This window comes from Myxine glutinosa, chromosome 11 (genome assembly GCF_964187855.1).
Source record: "Myxine glutinosa chromosome 11, kmMyxGlut1.1, whole genome shotgun sequence".
In the NCBI taxonomy this organism is placed as follows: domain Eukaryota; kingdom Metazoa; phylum Chordata; class Myxini; order Myxiniformes; family Myxinidae; genus Myxine; species Myxine glutinosa.
The window spans coordinates 88,413,233-88,435,992 of record NC_136271.1 but is presented as its reverse complement, the minus strand read 5'-3'; the positions used below and the strand labels follow the sequence as shown (position 1 = coordinate 88,435,992).

At 45.9% G+C, this 22,760-nt stretch overlaps 1 protein-coding gene across 1 annotated transcript in view; it reads left to right on the top strand.

The window, feature by feature from the left end:
- ADCY3 (adenylate cyclase 3) overlaps positions 1–22,760 on the top strand; it is a gene marked incomplete in the record, with an annotated part of 286,396 nt that overhangs the window by 203,914 nt on the left and 59,722 nt on the right. Inside the window, 2 exon segments of the mRNA XM_078786848.1 lie at positions 7,911–8,053; positions 20,889–21,050. Coding sequence (XP_078642974.1) covers positions 7,911–8,053; positions 20,889–21,050 — 305 coding nt within the window.

Below are 22,760 nucleotides of genomic sequence, written 5' to 3'. Positions count from 1 at the left end.
CTACATTGCCCCTCCCTTACCCCTTACTGTATCCACAAAACACAACACTACCCATAAACATCTACTTTACACATCAACAAACGTCCCTACTGTCTTCCCCGTTCCTCCCATAAACCAAATTCGTCTTCTCTCCCTCCTAACCAATCAAATTTGCCATTTCCAACTCAACATCAAAATTTGCCATCTCCAACTCAACATCAAAATTTGCCATCACCAATTCATCATCAGTCCCTCCTAAGGAGGGAGAGATGGAATCACCCCAATGTCTCATCCACGTCGTGATGCGTCTCACAAATCCAAACAGCAATTCTCCTTTCCTGCAACACAGAACAAAGGAACACAGGTGTGGAGTCATCATCACCACAGGTAAGTGGCTGCGTATGGTGTGACAGGTTCATCAATCCTAACTATTTCCTAAATGACTTTAACAACTTTACATTACCCGGGGTCTTTCCCTGCCAATCCATTGGCCAACTTACACTATGGGTTCTAAAAACCAATTCCCATTGACCAAACTGTGGTGCTTCTCAATTTGGGGTCTCACTCCCCCGATTCAACACTCGGTGCCCCCGCACAATTTCGGTGACTGGGTCGTGTGACGCTCCCAGCTGGTCCGCCCACCTGCACACCTCCACCACTGTTGTTGCCTACCGAGCTCACCTGCTCCTCACCCTAACCTAACTAACTGGGGAAGGCCCTCTCGCACTCTCACCCCCTCAGTGCCCTCTCTGGCACGGCCTGCCCGATCCACACCCGGGATCCTCAGGCACCCACTGACACTATCGGCTCCCAGAGCCCACCTGCAGCCTCACCTGGCCGACATCTAACAGTGGCGGAGTGCCCAACCATTCACACTCATACTAACAGGCCACACGACCAGTCAATTTCACCACACCAATGCACCCATCCACAATACCATTCTGCATCCGCACCACAAATGCCAATATCCAACCACAATTTACCTATACCTTCTAACTATTCTTTAAACTACCCTCCCCGGGTACTCGTGAAAAGGGGTCCACTCTTCCCCCATCCACACCTTCGCACCATGCACACCACTCCGTACCACTTACTCCAACTCTCTCCACACCACTCATTCTCCGCTCCATATATTCCACACACCTGTGCTTGCACACCTGTGCTCTCATACTTGGTGCTGCCTGCACCCTTCTCTCCCCCAAGCGCATTTGCGCTGATCCACAACACTCACGACTCATACACTGCTCCACACACCTGTCCAGTTCTCACACAGCATCATCTCATCTAACTACTCCCCTCTGAAACTTGCGCTTCCCAGTCGTCCCTTTAAACTATTGCGCTCCCTCGTCATTATCATCCATACTAATCTACCTGCGTCCCCACTACAGGTATCAGTCACTAACTAAACTTTAACGTTACCTAATGTCAATCTCTTCTAGATCCCTACACACAATATCCTAACCCACCCGGGCTAGTTTTCACTGCCATCAACCCCATAATCTATAGCGCATTTGCCCCACCTTTGTGAGGGATGACAGAGTTGCCATCCCACCACATCGGGGAGGTCCTACTATCAATTTGGCACACCAAATTTCAGCCAATCAAAAATTTTGCCAATCATCTGCCAATCACCGTACCAATCATCAAATTTTGCCTTTTTCTAATTTTGGGTCCAAAACACTATCCTCATCACCCGTCTACTTATTAGATCCTCTCGGTGCGCCAATTCCCTTCTAAAGCTCGGCTTCGTACAGCCGAGCAATGAATGCGGGTTGTTTGGTGCCAGCGGCTGGATACGTCCCGCATTCGGTGCAGGGAAGGAGGTTTACCCGGGCCGAGGTCCCACGCACCATCTTGGCACGGAGCCATCCCATGGCCCGATCTCGACCTGCCGGAATGCCTCAACAAAAAGTGGTCGCCATGACGACCCTTCCTATCGGGCTGCCCGCTCCGCCTAGTGGAGCACGGACGCGGCCGTTCAAAGCGAGGCCCAGCGTGGATCGCGTACGGCGGTCCTTTCGAACCCGCCGTGGCTCGGATCCCCGCTGGTTCTCGCGGCACGCGAAGCCCGGCACGCACCGAGGGCCCGTTTCGGCTATAAGTCGCTCTAACCGCTAACCCGGTTACCGTCGATGCCTCACCTGCATGCTTACATGCATACGCTACCCCTTTCTTGCTCATACATCCAGCCGTTTCCATGCTCCTCGTCGTACCTTCTCTAACACACCCAGGTACACTCATTCCACTCACAGCCTTGGTCACACACCTGACCACCGAACACCTTGGCACACATTCGTCGCTCGCACACCTCACCAACACACCTCTTCGCGCCCCCTCCTCGGTCACCTCCTCTGTGACAATCACAGGTGTGCTTTCACTCGCACACCCAACCACGTGCCTCACTACCAATTCCAGCGTGCATTCCCACACACGCTCTACCATTCCAGGTGTGCTTCCTTTCTCACCTGTCACAACCAACTCATGCTCCGTGTCACTCTTACTACTCTCACCTCCACTCTTGACAGCGCACTCACCCTTACTCTCGACAGCGCACTCTTTCCTCATGCACCCGTCCGTTACACACCTTTCTCGCGCACACTCTCCCATTACACCCTCTGTAACACTCACCACAGGTGTACACTCTTCCTTACTTTTGACAGCGCACTCTTTCCCCATGCACCTGTCCGTCACACATCTTTCTCGCACACCCTCTCCCGTTACATCCTCTGTAACACTCACCACAGGCGTGCATTCTCCCTTTACACCCTCCGTAACACTCCTCACTACGCGCTTCCATGTGCTCCCTCGCACACGCGCTACGACCGACTCACTCTCGACAGCACCCTCACTCCTTGGCACGCACTTTTTCCTCACACACCCCAGAGTCAGACTTTCTCGCACACCTCCTTCATCTCCTCGTGCGCCCCCTTAAGTTCTTCCTCTAACTCCACCTTATTTTTTTCTATGTGCTCCCGCACCTCCCGCTCTTTAACCTCCGTCACACATCTTTCTCGCACACCCTCTCCCGTTACATCCTCTGTAACACTCACCACAGGCGTGCATTCTCCCTTTACACCCTCCGTAACACTCCTCACTACGCGCTTCCATGTGCTCCCTCGCACACGCGCTACGACCGACTCACTCTCGACAGCCCCCTCACTCCTTGGCACGCACTTTTTCCTCACACACCCCAGAGTCGGACTTTCTCGCACACCTCCTTCATCTCCTCGTGCGCCCCCTTAAGTTCTTCCTCTAACTCCACCTTATTTTTTTATATGTGCTCCCGCACCTCCCGCTCTTTAACCTCCATCACCTCTACCACCTTGTTCATTTTCCTCGTCAGGTCCTCATGTACCGTCTGACACTCTTTTTTAATTACCCCTACGTCCTTTTTCATCTCCTTCTGTGTCAATTTTAAACCCTCTATTACCGCTGTGTTCTTCTTTACCTGGTCCCCCAACTCCTTTTGTCCCACTGTCAGTTGTTCTACTCCAAGCGTCAACTCCTCTATACCACCTTGCAATTTTACAGTCCCCTTTCTCACCTCCTTCTCCATGCGCTCCTTACAGTGCCTCACCTCCTCGTGCACTCCTCCGACCTCCTCACTCACACCTCTTCTGATCTCCTCTCCCATCACTTGCATCTCCTGCCCAGATGCCACCCTCATCTGCTCCATTTCCTCCCTGTGAGCATCCAATTTAGTTTCTACCCCCATTCTGACCCCCTCTATCTGCTGCCCCATTTGTTTAACTTCCCTTTCCGCTTGGTCCCTCATGTCCCTCAATTTGCCTTCCATACTGTTTTCTAACCCCTCTAACCCCTTTTTCATCCCTTCCATTTGATTCTCCTGAACGGCCATTCTGTTTTCTACCCCCATTAACCCCTCCTGTATTTCCCCTAATCTATTGTCTAATCCCTCTATTCTACTCCCTAACCCTCCGATCTGGGCCCCCATCCTTTGTTCTAACCGTTGGCTATTGGCCCCCATGTCCTCCCTCAATTTCTCGCTATTGGACCCCATTTCGCCCCCCATTACCCCCATTTTGCTCCCCAATTCGTCCCTCATTGCCCCCATACTGTTTTTCAAACCTCCAATTTGGTCTCCCATTTGTCCCATAAGGGCCCCCATCATTCTGTTTTCCATTTCTTCATTATTCTTGTCCATAAGGGCCTTCATTTGTATAAAAAAAAGGTTCAAATCCACCGGTGGCGCTACTACGGTCGCGGGCGCGGTCGCCGTGGCCATGTGCGAGGCGCCATTTTGCGCGCCCGTAACCTCGTGCGCGAGGACGCCATTTTGCGAACCTGCCGCCCTCACTGCTTCGCTCTCCTCTTGTCCCTCAATTTGGTCCTGGATCGACCCTGCCTCACTCTCCTCTACCGGAACCCAGCCGTCTTGATCTGCCATAGCGCGACTTTCAAAATTCGGGTTTTTATTTCAAAACAAAACAAATTTCGGTTACTTGTAATTTTGAGCGCGTTAAGCGCGCTTCGGGTCCGATCCCACTCCTGACACCAATTGTTACGGACACGGTTTAAGATGTTATGATGGGCCGAGCGGAATGGCCTCCGTGTTCGCACAGTTTACCCGATTATCCCCAACTCACCCGATTCCACTCGAACGTTGGCCAAATCGCGCTACGCTAAATCAATGAAGGAAAGGACACAACGACTGGGATAAATGAAACGACGCAAGGGGTACAGTTCTCAAGACCTCCGGAGGAGGATATAATTCGTGGGGGAGAAAAGGGGTAGATTACAAGGTATGAGGTAGAGCACAGAAGAGATAGGCACTTAGTTACAGTCTTATCTTATCTCCGACAGACCACAGACAAACGGGACAAGACTGACTTACACAGGGATTGATGGCAGGGAAGGACAGGCAGTCGATAGCACAAGGTGCACCTTGGCTCAGGGGCAGAATCAAGCAGGGTCCAGTCCAGAGATGCGGGGAGGTATTGCAGCGCTCGGAGGTGGCGTCCTTCTCTTTCCAAGCTGAGGGCGCATCTGACGTCACCTCCCTCTTCCTGCGCATGCTCAGCGGGGAGTGACATACCCTCGGCTCGTTAGCTCCGCCCCAGATGGGATCGGTCCGCCGCTTCTATTGGGTGCGGGGGGTTACCGGGCTCCGCCCTTGACGAGGAGCTGACAGCGAGCCCCTACGTGGTAACCCCGTCGAGCACATGCTCGATGGCGGCTCGTTGGAAAGGCTTGGTGCCCTTTCAACACCCCCTACCAACCAAGCCGGAGTGAGGACGCACACTCCCCGCGCCGCCGCCGCTGTTGTTGTTGTTGTTGTTGTACCATGAGGAAGAGCTGCGGGGAGGTATTGGGAGGTCCTAAACTTCCTAACGGTGCCATACAATCACATTCTGGTGCAACGAAGAGTCAGAATTAATGGAAACGAGTCCTTAACTGACATAGACTAAGAATAACTAGCAAGATGTCCTATAGTTGTCTACTTGAGATGCGGTGGACCTGGATGCGACATTTAATGGGGGAAATAGGGGAAGGTCGGGTCTACAGAGTGTTGTTTACAGAAAATGGGACTAGGGAATGGGGGATTGGGGATAGTTGGGAAGTATTGAGGAAATATGGGAATATTTACAAGCGGATATGGATGGATCCAAATCCCATATCCGCAACAATATACATCCTTTCAGAGGGGGGGGGGGGGGGGGGGGGGGGTGGGAGAGGGTGACAGGTCCCTCCGTTTTGGGGGAGGGGAGGAAGGGAAGGAAGAAACATTTTCCAGTGCAAAGAGTTCTTTAACCTCAGTGTTGCCCAGGTAAAAATGGAAATTGTAATACCCTCTGCCACAATCACCAGGTGGCGCTGCACGGTACACATTTACATAGAGAATTATGCCCCTCTCCCGGTCCCCCACACCCCCGAATGAGGCCGCGGCCACATAGCCTATGTTTCCACTCAGACGACTTTGTATTTGTACCCCGAGTAAAGTATAAAAGCGTTCATAGCTGGAGTACCCGGCGTTGCTCAAGCAAAAAAGAACCATTAACGTAACGTATTTGAAATGAGGGCAGATATAATGGAAAAGCAATTACATCCAAATCAGAATCCATCACAGATGTCAAATCATCATTTTACCTTTTCGTTGAATATATGCTGGTGAATGTGCTGTTCATCGCGTGTCTGAGTTAAGTATCATGACGTTCGGGAAGAAGAAGAAGCCTTACTCCCAACTTTGACTGCTTCTGGAATTGTTTTATTTATCTGTGTTCAAATGTCTGGTGAATGTTTTGTATTTATTTATGTGAATGTGTACTTGTATATAACTGTCATTAATCAAAAAGGTTTAGGCACTATAGAACGATTTATTTTTAATCCAAAGTTTTTTTAAATTAAAAAAATCCCCAATTATTATTATTTCTTTATTTATTATTATTTTTTGGGCCAAAACACTCCGCGGCACTCACTGATGAACCACTGAAAGCTTGACGAAGATCCGTTCAGCCATCTCTGAGAAAAATGGTGACACAGACCAACGGCTCTCTTCTATAGTAGACTAGCCGAATGCACCTGGCGTTGCCCGGTTTAGGCCATGAGGTCGAAGGAACTGCCTGCAGAGCTCACAGACAGGATTGTGTCGAGGCACAGATCCGGGGAAGCCTAGAAAAGAATTTCTGCTGCATTGAAAGTTCCCAAGAGCACAGTGGCCTCCATAATTCTTAAATGGAAGAAGTTTGGAACAACCAGGACTCTTCCTAGAGCTGGCCGCCCGGCCAAACTGAGCAATCGGGGGAGAAGGGTCTTGGTAAGAGAGGTGACCAAGAACCCGATGGTCACTCTGGCTGAGCTCCAGAGATCCTGTGTGGAGATGGGAGAAACTTCCAGAAGGACAACCATCACTGCAACACTCCACCGATCTGGGCTTTATGGCGGAGTGGCCAGACGGAAGGTTCTCCTCAGTGAAAGACACATGAAAGCCCGCTTGGAGTTTGCAAAAAAGCACCTGAAGGACTCTCAGACTGTGAGAAACAAGATTCTGTGGTCTGATGAAACCAAGATTGAATTGTTTGGCTTCCGTCTGGCCACTCTGCCATAAAGCCCATATCGGTGGAGTGTTGTAGTGATGGTTGTCCTTCTGGAAGTTTCTCCCATCTCCACACAGGATCTCTGGAGCTCAGCCAGAGCGACCATCGAGTTCTTGGTCACCTCTCTTACCAAGGCCCTTCTCCCCCGATTGCTCAGTTTGGCCGGGCGGCCAGCTCTAGGAAGAGTCCTGGTTGTTCCAAACTTCTCCATTTAAGAATTATGGAGGCCACTGTGCTCTTGGGAACCTTCAATGCAGCAGAATTTTTTTTTGTAGGCTTCCCCAGATCTGTGTCTCGACACAATCCTGTCTGAGCTCTGCAGGCAGTTCCTTCGACCTCATGGCTTGGTTTTTGCTCTGATATGCATTGTCAGCTGTGAGACCTCATATAGACAGGTGTATGCCTTTCCAAATCATGTCCAATCAATTGAATTTACCACAGGTGGAGTCCAATCAAGGTGTATAAACATCTCAAAGATGATGAAGAGAAATAGGAGGCACCTGAGCTAAATTTCAAGTGGAGCAAAGGGTATGAATACTTATGTCAATGTGATATTTCAGTTTTTTCTTTTTAATAAATTTGCTAAATTTCTAAAATCCTGTTTTCTCTTTGTCATTCTGGGGTATTGAGTGTAGATTGATGAGGGAAAAAATGAATTTAAACGATTTCAGCATAAGGCTGCAACATAACAAAATGTGAAAAAAGTGAAGGGGTCTGAATACTTTGTGAATGCACTGTATACAACATGTTTAAGAATTCACTCCAATGAATGCGCATTATATGATAGTATTCTGAAACTGCATTCAAGGCAGGTGAAGCGCAAAATGAATATGTCTGCTTGGTCAACTGCTAACCGGAATTGTGTGGCTGTGGCAGGTCGTTAATCCATCATTCCCAAATCCACGGAGGCGAGTGAGGCTACGAGATCTTGCTGAAAGGGTCATTGATGCAAAGCAGAATGAACAGGAGCTTAATCGTCTCCTGGACAAAGCGCTGGTTGAACGTGAATTGGCTCACGAGTAAGTTTTACATTCTTGCAATTGGTATGTTATAATTATAGAAGGCCCACTTGCTATTTGCAACATCTTGTAAGATGTGTTACAAAGCTTCATAATTTTGAGCTGTGTCCATGAATCGTTGTGTTTTTGGTGTTAAATTGTGTGGTATTAAAAAAAAAAAATCGTTATATAATAATTATTAATAAGCATTCCAAATTGCTATACCAGAGCAGCCTAGATCTTTGCACAAACTGCAGTGCCAAAGCTTTTCTAATGTCTTACAATATGTCTGCAATTTGTGAAAATGTATGCATAACAATTATAGTTAGGAAATATATATATATATATATTTTAGTATATTTAGCTGAGGCTCGGGGAGGACCTAGTAATAGTACATTGAACAGATCAGGACACAACAGGACAAAATAAATTGCAGGGTTGAAGGCCAAGACAGAGGCAGACTTGGACACACAATGGGTGTTGGGTGGAATGGTGGGTGGGGGCGGGGGGGAGGGGTGCGGGTGGGGGCTGGAGAGGATGCATGGTGTGGACAAGATGGATACAGAAAGAAATTCTTCGGAGGGAAAACTGGAAATTTTGATGGAGGAGGGAATTGGGCTGGGCTGGGGGTGGGCAGGCGATTAGAGTGTGGAAGTGGGGGGATAACAAGGGTAAAAAATATCATGGTTTTGGAATGGGGACGATATGAGATGATTTTTAATATTTTTGCATCCAAATGTACCCTTTACCTGAATGCAATTCTCTTCCTGGGATTGGCAATCTTGCCACACGTGCCCAGCTCCATGAGTAGACCTTTTCTAAAATGACTGAAGCGAAAGGATTGTGACCCGTCATCTGACCCAACAATGTCCATTCATATTTTCAGTATTTAGTGTACCCCATGAATGGGTGGTTGTTTTATTTTTCAAAATGACTCACTTCCCCCCTGTGATGAAGGTTGCTATCTTTCAAGGTTTCACTGTTTATAGTCATTTGTCTGTTTTCCTTGATGAGGTGCATGTAAACTTACCACCGATCAACAACTTTTTTCCTGTGATGTTTTTTTGGGAAATAAATCTTACACAAGAACAAATTGTCCACGCAATTAAAAATAGTTATTTGCATATAATTAAATCGAGCTCGGCATGCCTGTTACTCAATGAAGCAAATTGAACAAGGAAACCGCGACATTGGATGCTTTTTCTCAATTTATTGGTTTCTTTTTGGGCCTCTTTTGCCAGCATCTTCCACAGTCGATATGTTGTGAAATGTATTGTCAATAATGTCGCCCAAATTAAGAGCAATTTCTCATTTGCCTTTTGTCTTTATTTTGCGGCCTTCAAAGTGGCCTCGTCTCACCCACGAAAGAAAACAGGAATATGCAGACATTGCCGTCCTCCAGCACCTTGTACTAGTTATATCCTCATTATTTGTGCACTTTATGTCAGCCCACAATAAAATACATTTTTTGCAATAGAAACATATCTTATTCATTTCACAAAGGTGACATTGGATCACAAGGCTATGATGTATAAAGCACCTTTGGAGCATCAGAGATGTTGGGCAAGAAAGAGGTTAATTTAGGCCGAGGGGGGCGCATTGTAAAATGATTTCTCATAGTACAATTTAATAAGCATGTAATTATCAATTATTATATATATTTTATGCACGTTTTTTTTTTACATTTAATGGGTATTGTTTGCTCATGTTGAAAACATTTTATTCTTTGAATTTCTTATTTGGCCTTGATTGGGGGGGGGGGGGGGGGTGGTGGGGGGGCTCAATGATGCTATCTTCAGCCAGATTTGAACCCATGACCTTTTTTTTTTTTGGTGTATAGAATCGAGGCTCGTGTAAGAGCTAACACATTAAACACAAAAACATAAACGGACACATATACATAAAATAAAGGGAGTGGGAGACAGGAGGGGGTGAGAGAGAGGGAAGCACACAAGCACAACAGCAGTAGAGAACACGGACATTGAGAAGTGGAAGGGAGAGTGGGGTTTGGGGGGGGGGGGGGGAAAGGAAGGGGTACATGGTATAAAGCAAATGAACACTACTAGGAATTTCAAGAATAAAGTCGGAGATTGAAAGAGGTGGATTTGGGGTGTATTAATAGGGGTAGAAAAGATCAAGGTTTTGGATGGGGGAAGATAAGAGATGGTGGTGAACAGCTGTTTTAAAGAGCTGGAGGGAGGAGTGGGATTGAAGAGAGTGTGGGAGTTTGTTCCACAGGCGGGAGAAAAGAGGAATGAAGGAGTGAAGGTGAGCAGAGAGTCTTGATTTTGGCAGTTTAACCGTAAGAGGGTTGCAGGCAGATCTTGTGCGACCTGTAGGAATATTTGGGGGACAGAGCCCAGAGAGAGCTGGGGGAGCAAGGCCGGAGAGGAGTCGGTAGAAGACAGAAAAACCACCAACCTGCCTGCGGTGAGTAAGTGAAAGGCTCTCGGAGTTAGCTTCATCATGGGAGATTCCAATGATTCTGAAAGCTTTGGTTTCAACAGTGTTAAGCCGAGCTCGGTGAGAGGCAGGAGCACCGGCCCAGAGGGGAGAACAGTATTCCATTGAGCTGCGGATGAAAGCCTTGTATGTGGTGAGGAGCTCAGGTGTGCCAATGAAGGACTTCGCACGACGGAGGATGCCCAGTCGGCGACTGGCTTTGGAGGCCAGATTTGAAATGTGTTTTTTCCAGGAAAGATCATGGTAGATAGTGAGACCCAAAAGCTTGAGTGCCAGAACTTCTTGGAGAGGATTATTCAGAAAGTGGATGGGAGGGTTGTCCAGTCGGTCTTTTCGGAGAGACATAGTAGGAGTGTGAGATTTGTCAGGATTGAAAGACATGTTCCACTTGTTTCTCCAGTCTGTGATTTGTCCAGGTCTGCAGAGAGTGAGGAGGCTGCAGACTGCCGATCTGAGGGATGAGGAATGGAGCGACAAAGAGTGGAGTCATCAGCAAAGAGATAGAGAGGATTTTCAAGAGAGTCAGAGAGATCATTGATGAAGACCAGAAAAAGCACAGGGCCCAGAACACTGCCTTGGGGAACTCCAGCCTGAACAGGAAGGGGAGATGAGAGAAACCCATTCAGGGCCACATGTTGACTATGACTTGAGAGGAAGTCTGCCAGCGATGCGTGGAGAGAGAGATTTCCATGGATACCATAGGAAGAGAGTTTGGTGAGCAGAGCGGGGTGCCAGACCGTATCGAAGGCACGTGAAATGTCTAAGGAGACAGCTCTAATTTCCTGTTTGGCATTGAGGACCTCCATCCATTGTTGAGACAGCAGAAGTAGCATGTCCAGAGTGGAGTGACCTGGTCTGAAACCAAATTGATGATCAGAGATCAAGCCATTGGAGAAGAGGAAAGATTTCATACCTGAAGCAATGATGGATTCCATGACTTTGCTGATAATTGGGAGAAGGCTGATTGGTCTGTAGTTACAAGGATCTGTTTTTGCACCTTTTTTGTGTAAAGCGGTGATGTTGGCTGATTTCCAAGCTGATGGCAGATGACCTTGAGCAAAAGAGAGGGTGAATAGAACAGAGAGAGGGAGTGAAAGAGCGGCAGAACATGATTTTAGGACCCGTGGGCTGATGCCGTCAGGTCCAGTTGCAGAATCAGAGTCGAGGGCTGACAGAAACTTTTCCACCTTGTCAGGAGGAAAGGACACAGAGTCCAGGAGCAGCTTGGTACGACTGGGTACGGTGGGTACAGAGAGGGATGGGGTTGGGACACAAGATTTAGAGGCAAAAACAGAGTTGAGGCATTCAGCTTTTTCACGTGCGGAGTCATCTGTGTAGCCGTTTGAGGTAAGGGAGGGGATGGAGGGGGAACAAACACCAGAAACAGATTTGACCAGACGCCACCAGGATTTGGAAGACGGAGACAGATTTGAGAGTTCAGTCTTGAGAGTGGAGAGATATTGTTTCCTGGCTCTCCTGAGGGTGGACACACACTTGTTTTGGGCTTTGTGAAAGGAAATGAGATTTCCTTCCGTTGGATTTGCTTTCCAGGAGGCGAAGGCAAGTTTTTTCTGGGCAACAGCCTCACCACAAGATTTCGTGTCCCATGGACCGGAGGAAGGTTATGACAACTGAAGACAAGATGGGATAAATCTGTGCATGAGAGAGAGCAATTTACTTTGGAAGAACCTCTCCTGACTTGGCAGAGTTAAAGGAGACTGAGAGGTCTGTTGTGAAGATGGTACATCCTGCTGCACCAACGACAGCTGCAATGAAGCTTCGCAATAAGCCAATTGAAGCTACATCCGCAGTGGAAGTTCCTCAAAGAAAAAACACTACCGAATGCTCACATGAAACTGTGGAGTCCATTTCTGTTGAAGAAATTATACGAAAATAACCAATCATTCAAGCAGCTGAGGTCGTGCCTGTATGGATTGGGGTGTTTAGCACTTCTTCTGCATCCACAAGGTGTGCAGAGAGGGAAGTCGACAGGCACGCCTCGTGGGAAACACCTCAAACGGATGAACTCATCGTTCCCTTGGAAGTAGCATCCTCAATTCCTACAGCTTTGTCTAGTGGGGCAGCAATATCTGCACCAATAATACCGGAGGAAGTTTCATCCGTGTTGCCAGAAGCCTCTGCCAAGCCTGTTTTAAGCAACGACGAGGTAGAGGGTGAGGCACCCAGAGAAAACAGAGCAACGGGGAGAGACCATGAGATCCCAGACAGTGACGACGAGGAGAGCATTGGGGACTGGGAAGACCAAGGAGCGATGATGACCTTTGAGTTGGAACTGCCTTCAGGGCATCTTTCTTGCATTCCTGGCAATGAAATTTTAGAGTTTCTTGAAAAAAGTTTGCATTGTAGGAAGAAAGTTGAAACTGCCTTCAAAAGGTGGAAAGACTACAATTTACTCGTGCTTTCTCACGATGTACTGAGAAGAGGACACAAAAGTAAGGCTTCAGGCTCATCTGAACAAATCAGTCAGGAATTCTCTTTCACAACTGTTGATCTATGGGTCTAAGAATGAACTGACTTAGGTTGGGTTTTTTTCTACTTTATGAAAACAAAGAATTTTGATTCATCTAATGACCGTAATAGGTTTTCGGCTTGGATCATTGAACGTCAACGGATGTAAGGATGCATTTCGGGTGCATCAAGTAATGTCCCTCTGTTTGAAGGAGAAACTTGGAGTGGTGTTTCTACAAGCGACCCACACAACTCAGGTTGATGCTTTCTGATGGAGAAGTCAATGGCAAGGATCGGCATATTTTAGTCACTTAACAGATACGTCTTGTGGGGTGGCTATCCTCTTTTCATCATCCTTCAAGGCCAATACACTTGTGATAAATGAGGTCAGTTTAGGCCGTTTGTTACATGTGAAAATACGGTTTGAGGATGTTGTTATTAACCTCATGTACGTTTATGCGCCATGTGTGGGAGCTGTGAGAGTGCGTTTCTTTGACCACATGCGGAGATTTATGCTTCCCTTCCCTGACGAAGAATTCGTAATTATTGGAGGTGACTTTAACTGCACTCTCAATCCCTCCCTCGATCGTGTGGGTCAAGAGCCGCATGGTCCTTCTGCTAAAGCTTTACAAGAAACAATAATGCAGTTAAACCTGAGAGACATTTGGCGCATACAGCACCTCACAGACAGGTCATTTACATACACTAGCATCAGGGGTGGCCATATCTTGCAATCCCGACTAGACAGAATCTATCTGTCTTATCATTGGTGCAGGAATATCAGCGACTGCGGTATCAAATTCGCACATTTTACGGATCATAATCTGGTCTGGATAAAGCTTTCTCTTGCTGAGACAATGCGTGGTACTGGTCTCTGGCGCTTCAACAATGCCTTAGTTCACGATGAAGGTTTTCTTTCAGTATTTCATAACTTTTGGCAGGCGTGGAGAAACATAAAAGGAGATTTCTGCTCGCTTGGACTCTGGTGGGATGTGGGGAAGGTGCAGCTGAAATTGTTGTGCCAGGAGTACTCATACGGAACGAGACAAACACTTGGGGTGGAGATAAGGAGGCGAGAAGAGGAGCTGTTGCATCTCGAGCATTGTCTGACAACTCTTACCCCTGCTGAATTGCATAGGTATGAAGAAAAAAAGAACACCCTGGAAGCGTGTGGCACTCCTGTAGCAGTATGAAGGCCCGGGGAGCGTATGTGCGCTCGCGGTTGCAGCTACTATTCGAAGAGGAATACTCCCTGAGCTATATTAAAACTTTGGAAAAATGCAAGGGTCGATCTAAAACTATATGCAGTGTTCTGGCTGAAGATGGTTCTGTACTTGATAATTGCATAAGTGTTCATGATCGAATTCGAGCCTTTTATGCACAGCTGTACTTGGGGAAAAGTGTGGACGCTAATGCTTGTGGCACTTTGTGTGATAGCCTCCCAGTGGCTGCTCCAGGGGATCGAGAACGACTCGAGGCTCCTTTGACTCTGGAGGAATTTACTACTGCTCTCTGGAGTCTGTTGGTAGATAAGGCCCCTGGAATTGATGGCCTATCTTGTGAGTTCTACAAAAAAGGCTGGGATCTGATTGGACATGACTACCTTAGCGTAGCCCAGGAAGCATGTGATGCAGGCCAAATGCCACAGTCTTGGCGTCGAGCAAACTTGGCTTTGATTCCTAAGGAGGGAGACTTGAGAGATTATGAGGAACTATCGTCCGGTGTCTCTGTTATGTGTGGACTACAAAATAATGGCAAAAGTGTTGTCAAATCGTCTGGGAACTGTGTTGACTAAATTAGTGGTCTCTGACCAGTCATATGCTGTCCCTGGCAGAACCATATATGGTAATATATATATCTGGTCACGGACTTGATACACTCTAGTGGACATGACTAAAACTCGAATTGGGTTCCTCTCTTTAGATCAGGAGAAAGCATTTGACCGAGTGAACCATGACTACCTCTTTGAGACCTTGCTATCCTTCGGGTTAGGGAGGAGATATGTCGGTATGCTTCGGACACTTTACACTTCTGCAGAGTGCCTCATTATAATGAATGGTTTCTTACTCGCACCTCTTTCTTTTGAGAGTGGAATAAGGCAAGGATGTCCTCTGTCTGGCCAGCTATATTCCTTGTGTATTGAGCCTTTTCTCTGTCTGATGAGGCGAAGGTTAACTGGCATCATGGTACCGGGCTGTAATAGTCCCTTCTTTCTTTCTGCGTATGCTGATGATGTTCTCGTGCTTGCGGGAAGTGCAAGAGACATGCAAACAGTTTAGGACTGTCAGCAAATGTACTCGGCAGCATTATCTGCTCAAATAAACTGGCAGAAGAGCTCTGGACTGCCGGTTGGAACAATGCAGATTGGCGAACTCCCTATGCTGCTTCAGCAATTAACATGGAGTTACCAGGAACTCAAACATTTGGGCGTCTATTTGTCAATCTCTCGTAATGGCTCATCAATTCGCAATTGGAGCACTCTAGAAGGGAAAATGCAGGTGAAGCTGAGAGATTGGAATGGATTATTAAGGATGCTATCTTTACATGGGAGAACTCTTTTACTGAAACAATTTGTCCTTCCCAAACTGTTGTTCAGGCTTTCCTGCATAAGTGTTCCTGATTGGTTTCTGGCTAAGATGCAAAGGAAGTTGGTGGACTGCTTTTGGAATGGAAAGCATTGGGTATCTCTGGGAATCCTGAGCATCCTCTTCCTGAAGGTGGACAGGGCTTTCCCTGCCTTCGAAGCCACTTTTACACCTTCAGGCTACAGGCAATTAAACGTTACCTTTATGCGAACCTAACACCACATTGGTGCACGCTGGCATCGTACTTTTTCAGTAAAGTGCTCGGCCTAGGGTATAAAAGGCAAATTTTCAGTATCAACTGCAAAAACATTTCCAGTTACCCATTGCCTTCTTTTTATCAGGAAATGCTGAGGGCCTGGTATACAATTGAAATGGCCAGAACAAATGGTCCCCACCCAGGGAACGACCTGCTGGAAGAGCCGCTTTTCTTGAATCCTCTACTACAAGCCCCACTGCAAGCTTCCATCAGTGTAAGGAGAAAACTCTTGTTGAAAAATATATCCACAGTGGGTGATCTCCTAAAGGATGGAAAGAATGGCATTCTCTCACCTGAGGAACTTGCAGCAAAGATAGACCTGCAGACAATAAGAGTTCCTTTTAGGAAACTCCAAGAGTTAAAAAATTCACTGCCTCCTGATTGCCTGGATTACCTGGAGAAGCCTTACGAAGGTGAAGAAGCTATGCAGGTTTGCCCTCCTAGTTCCTTTTAGGAAACTCCAAGAGTTTAAAAATTCACTGCCTCCTGATTGCCTGGATTACCTGGAGAAGCCTTACGAAAGTGAAGAAGCTATGCAGGTTTGCCCTCCTACTTCCATGGCTTTTACAATGAAACCGCATGGATGCGATCTTTTCCTTGCCCCACCGCCCCATAATATGAGCAAGGTCCCTGGCATGGCTGGGCTGCCCTTCTGTGACACATCAAGGAAGGAAATATATGGACGAGTAATCCACTCACTCCAATTTGTTGCTTTGGAAAATCGCATGGACATCCGTGGCGTGAGGTTTTTTTGCCTCCCATGCCCGTCCATCCAAGTTGGGAATCTCTTTATCTCTACCCTACACCAAGGATGGTTGGGGACCTAAGTTGGCGGCTGCTTCATGGGGCTCTACGTTCTGGAGTTCTCCTGCAACACTTCACAAACACTCCTCGTGGATGTTGCTTCTGAGGGCAAGCAGAAACGATTTATCACATATACCTACAATGTCCATGTCTTCAACCAGTGTTTTTGCTTTGGCCTATGTTGGCCAGTGTTTGAGGATTTTAGAAATTTGGCCTATGTTGACCTTTTGGCCTATGTTGACCTCAAAATACTGGGTGGTTGAATTCAGTGACGAGATATGCAAGTCCTCTTCAAATTTCAAGTCAATCAGATGAAAATTGAGGATTTTAGAAATTTGGCAAAGTTGGTGACCTTTGGCCTTTTTTGACATTTTGACCCCAAAAACAATCGGCTTCTTGCTTATGACCAACTCTACCATTTGGTGAAGATGGGTTGAAAATCGTGACCTGTAGGCTGATGACAAACAAACAAACAAACAGACAAACAGACAGAATAACAAACAACCTACCAATATGCTTGAAAAATCTTCGATTTTGCAAGTAACAAGAAGACGTCATGCAGAGCACGATACTTGCAAAATCCACCCTCCTACCCCCCCCCCCCCCCCCCCCCCCACAAAGGTTCCATTAATACAGCAAATTGTCAATTTCATGAAGATTAAAATTGACGATCTTGGTCAAAGCCCGGGTCAATGGGATGAAAAGTGATGATTTTTCAGATGAAAAATTATGATTGTAGAAGTTTGACCTTGAGTTGACCTTTGACCTTTTGGCATCAAAAATAGTTGGTTTCCCAATTCACTGAAGCACCATGCAAATGATCTATTTTCAAGTCGATCGGATGAAAATTGACGGTTTTTCAGATTAAAATTTATGATTTTGGAATTTTGACCTTGAGTTGACCTTTGACCTTTTGACCTCAAAAATAATTGGATTTCCTATTTAGTGAGTCAATGTGCAAATGCTGTTCAATTTCCAAGTCAATCAGCTGAAAATTGATGGTTTTAAAGATGAAAATGGATGATTTTGGAAGTTTGACCTTGAATTGACCTTTGACTTTTTGACCTTAAAAATAGTTTAGTTCCCAATTCATTTAGGCAATATATAAATGCTGTTCAATTTTCAAGTCAATCGGATGAAAATTGATGGGTTTTTAGATGAAAATTCATGATTTTGGAAGTTTGACCTTGAGTTGATCTTTGACCTTTTGACCTCAAAAATAATTGGATGTCCTATTTAGTGACTCAATGTGCAAATGCTGTTCAATTTCCAAGTCAATCAGATGAAAATTGATGGTTGTAAGATGAAAATGGATGATTTTGGAAGTTTGACCTTGAATTGACCTTTGACATTTTGACCTTAAAAATAGTTTAGTTCCCAATTCATTGAGGCAATATACAAATGCTGTTCAATTTTCAAGTCAATCGGATGAAAATTGATGGGTTTTTAGATGAAAATTCATGATTTTGGAAATTTGACCTTGAGTTGACCTTTGACCTTTTGACCTCAAAAATAGTTGGTTTTCCTATTTATTGACTCAATATATAAATGCTGTTCAATTTTCAAGTCAATCGGATTAAAAATGGCGATTTTAGAAATTTGACCTCAAGATGACCTTTGACCTCAAAATCAATCGGCTTCTCAATTGGGACGACCTATACAACTTGGTGAAGTTTCGTGACGATCGGTTTAGAATTGTGACCTGTAGGCCAGTGACAAACAAATAAACCAACAGACAGACAGAATATCTTCGATTTTGCAAGTAATAAAGAGGACGAAAAAGGGAATTATTATTGAATTTCTGATCCTTATAAACATCAAGCCTGTTGAAATTTTCCGATGATTGGTTGAACCGATGGTATGGGAAAGATTACCTGGCGTGATTATATATTATCTTGTTCTTTCATAGCAGCACCTGGCTATATGTTTGCATTATATGGTTTGCTGTGAGTGTGGCAGTGTCACTGATGCAGTCACACTTGTAGGTTAGAGCAGGAATTTGCAATCTGTTCAGAGTGCTGGTGATAACTCGCCTAATCTTCACGAAGAACACCAGAGGATCGTTAATTTACACCCACTGATGCTGACAGGCAGGATTCCGAGTTTAACGTGCATCCGAAGGACGGCGCACACATTGATGCCTGGCTCTGCCCATGAAACACCAGAATGGCAGTTTATAGCTGGGCCTGGGTTCAAAAAAATTGGAATTTTTTTTCAAAAAAACACCCTTAGGACATACCGACCGGAGAGATAGGTGCATACCAGAAGTTTGGTACGATTTCACAAAAGTTTGAGGAAGTAGTTCATTGACAAGACAACACAACACAACACAGACAACACATATACAGACTTGGCATTTAATATGGAATATTTTTTTTTTCTTGACTTGGGTTTACTTTCTGAACTCGGTATATCAATCTGGTGAGTTTCATTTACGCTTCGGTGATTTATTTGTTAAAAGAACCATGTCACTGATTGTCTGCCGCAGCAAGAAGTCAACAACAGGATTATATCACAGGCGGCGTGACAAAATGTACGGACAGGTACATTTAACGATTGGCTTCACAATCGGGTATATAAGGGTTGTTGCGTTCTGTATTAGTGGAAAACAACTGCTGCACGTCTACAAAAGTTATTGCCGCTTCTCCTGGAGATGGTCCGTCAACTCGACAATGCTGTTTGTCATTTAGTGGTGGCTTTACGAAATTCCGGCATGAAACAGCGTGCTATTGCTCGGCAGTATGGCATCACTCAAGGTCAGGTGTCAAAGATCCTGAAACGAAATGCTCAGAGGGGTGTCCCTACTCCAATACCGAGGTCAGGACGTCCCCGCAGAACCACAAGGAGGGATGATGGCCAGCTGCACCGGTTAGTCCGCAATGGCCGTACCAAGTCAGCTAATCAGCTTAGGGCTGAGTGGCAGCAACTGACAAATGTGCCTGTATCCAGAAGGCTAGTCAACCAACGACTGGTTCAAGCAGGCTATCGTGCCAGGCGTCCCCTGAGAAAGCCACGTCTGACCAGACAACACCGCCAGCGCCGATTGCAGTGGGCCAGAGAGCACCGTCAATGGCAGCCAGGACACTGGAATCACGTGATCTTCAGTGACGAGTCTAGATTTCTGGTCTATCGTCAATATGGCCGCGTCCGAGTGCGCAGAGAAGTGCATGAAGCCTACAACAGAGATTGTATAGTGCCAAGAGTCCAAGCTGGAGGTGGTGGGGTGACCGTTTGGGCTGATTTTCATGCAGGGGGCAAACCTGACCTGGTTGTTCTGAATGGAAACCTGAACCAGTTCAAGCACAGGGCCATTCTGGAAGAAACATTGCTTCCATTTGTTTGTGCAGCCTTTCGAGGAAACTTTGTCTTCCAAGATGACAATGCACGGCCTCATCGTGCTCGCATGATCCAACACTTTCTTGCTGACCGTGGTGTCGAGCATATGGAGTGGCCTGCCATGTCCCCGGATATGAATCCGATAGAGAACTTGTTGGCAGAATTAATGCGTCAAATCGACAACTTGGACCAGCAGCCTGCCTCTGTGCGTGAATTGCAGCAGGCTATTGTAACTGCATGGCAAGCGATTCCTGTCCAAACCTTGACAAATCTCGTGAACAGCATGCCTCAACGTGTACGTGCTCTCCTGAATGCTCGTGGGGGTTACACGAAGTACTGAACTGTAATTTTACTGTGCGGAATCCCAGTCGTAATGTAACTTTTGTTTTTGTTAAAATAATTTTTTGGCTAATGTGCAAAGTAAAGAGATACTTCTGGAAAACGCACAGAAGTTTAACACAGTACTGTCCATGAATTGAGTTCGATATCAGTTTACATCACTTTCAAGGATCAATTTATTTGCTTTGAAATGTCAAATGTGGTTTTTGTTTCTTTTAAAGGTCACATTAACAAATCTAGAATAATGTCAACATAATTCCAATGAACTTTTGGTTCTAAGTCATCTTGAAAAGTAAGTTCACCCCCACAAAAAAAATATTCCATATTAAATGCCAAGTCTGTATATACAAGCTTAGTGATAAACGACAATCCAGGTCAAATTTGAATCACTGTTGTTCACTTTTGCATGGGTGGATGTAGCTGCCAGTGCCGTGGAGCTTGTCTACCGAAGTGGAGTATAATTCCCAGGGAGTGATGGGGATTGAGAATAAGGCTGTACTATATGATCACAAGGTTCACATTAACAAACATAAAACTTTACTTTGCCTTTTCAGATTTGAGTCTTTAAAAGTCATATGATTGTTTTGGCTGATGTTTCGTCCAGGATCAAAATGAAACGCATGAATCCGTTGTCCATGCGTTTCCTCGACAAAGGGATGGAGACCCTCTTTTCAGTGGAAAAAGAGAAGCAGAGTGGTGCGGCCATCATCTGCTCCTGCATCGTACTGTTATTTTCTTTCATCGTGGAGTTGTGCCTTGACCCAAGGTTGGTTTGTTTTCCTGCAAAACACACACATACTGGAGCTCACTCAGCTCACTGTGCTTCAGTATGTTCTTCTCAATGTGCTTCTCAATGTGTTTCAGTATGTTTGTCGCAATGTTCTTCTCAATGTGCTTCTCAATGTGCTTCAGTATGTTTGTTGCAATGTGCTTCAGCATGTTCTTCTCAATATGCTTCAGTATGTTCTTCTCACTGTGCTTCAGTATGTTCTTCTCATTGTGCTTCAGTATGTTCTTCTCAATGTGCTTCAGTATGTTCTTCTCAATGTGCTTCAGTATGTTCTTCTCATTGTGCTTCAGTATGTTCTTCTCAATGTGCTTCAGTATGTCCTTCTCAATGTGCTTCAGCATGTCATTCTCAATGTGCTTCAGCATGTCATTCTCAATGTGCTTCAGCATGTGCTTCTCAATGTGCTTCAGCATGTTCTTCTCAATGTGCTTCAGCATGTTCTTCTCAATGTGCTTCAGCATGTTCTTCTCAATGTGCTTCAGTATGTTCTTCTCACTGTGCTTCACTATGTTTGTCGCACTGTGCTTCAGCATGTTCTTCTCATTGTGCTTCAGTATGTTCTTCTCAATGTGCTTCAGTATGTTCTTCTCATTGTGCTTCAGTATGTTCTTCTCAATGTGCTTCAGTATGTTCTTCTCAATGTGCTTCAGTATGTTCTTCTCAATGTACTTCAGTATGTTCTTCTCAATGTGCTTCAGTATGTTCTTCACAATGTGCTTCAGTATGTTCTTCTCACTGTGCTTCAGTATGTGTCTTCTCACTGTGCTTCAAGATGTTCTTCTCACTGTGTCTGACTCAGTGACTGACTCACTCACTGACCCACTCACTCACTCACTCACTGACTCACTCACTCACTCATGACTCACTCACTCACTCACTGAATCACTCTCACTGAATCACTCACTCACTGACTCACTCACTCACTGAATCACCCACTCACTGACTCACTCACTCATGATGCACTCACTGACACACTCACTCACTCATGGCCCACTCACTCACTCACTCACTGACTCACTCACTGACTCACTAACTCACTCACTGACCTCACTCACTCACTCACTCACTCACTGACTCACTCACTCACTCACTGACTCACTCACTCACTCACTGACTCACTCACTCACTCACTGACTGACTCACTCACTCACTCACTCACTGAATCACTGACTCACTGACTTCAGTATGTTCAGTATGCTTCAGTATGTTCTTCTCAATGTGCTTCAGTATATTCTTCTCAATGTGCTTCAGTATGTTCTTCTCACTGTGCTTCAGTATGTTCTTCTCACTGTGTCTGACTCAGTGACTGACTCACTCACTGACTTACTCACTCATGACCCACTCACTCACTCACTGAATCACTCACTCACTGACTTACTCACTCACTCATGACCCACTCATGACCCACTCACTGACTCACTCACTCACTGACTCACTCACTCACTCACTTGCTGACTGACTCACTTGCTCACTCACTCGCTCACTCACTCACTGACTCACTCACTGACTCACTCACTTACTGACTGACTCACTCACTTACTGGTTGACTGACTCACTCACTCACTGACTCACTGACTGACTCACTCACTCACAGACTCACTCACTCACTGGCTGACTGGCTCACTGACTCACTCACTTACTGATTCACTCACTTACTGATTTACTCACTCACTGATTCACTCATTC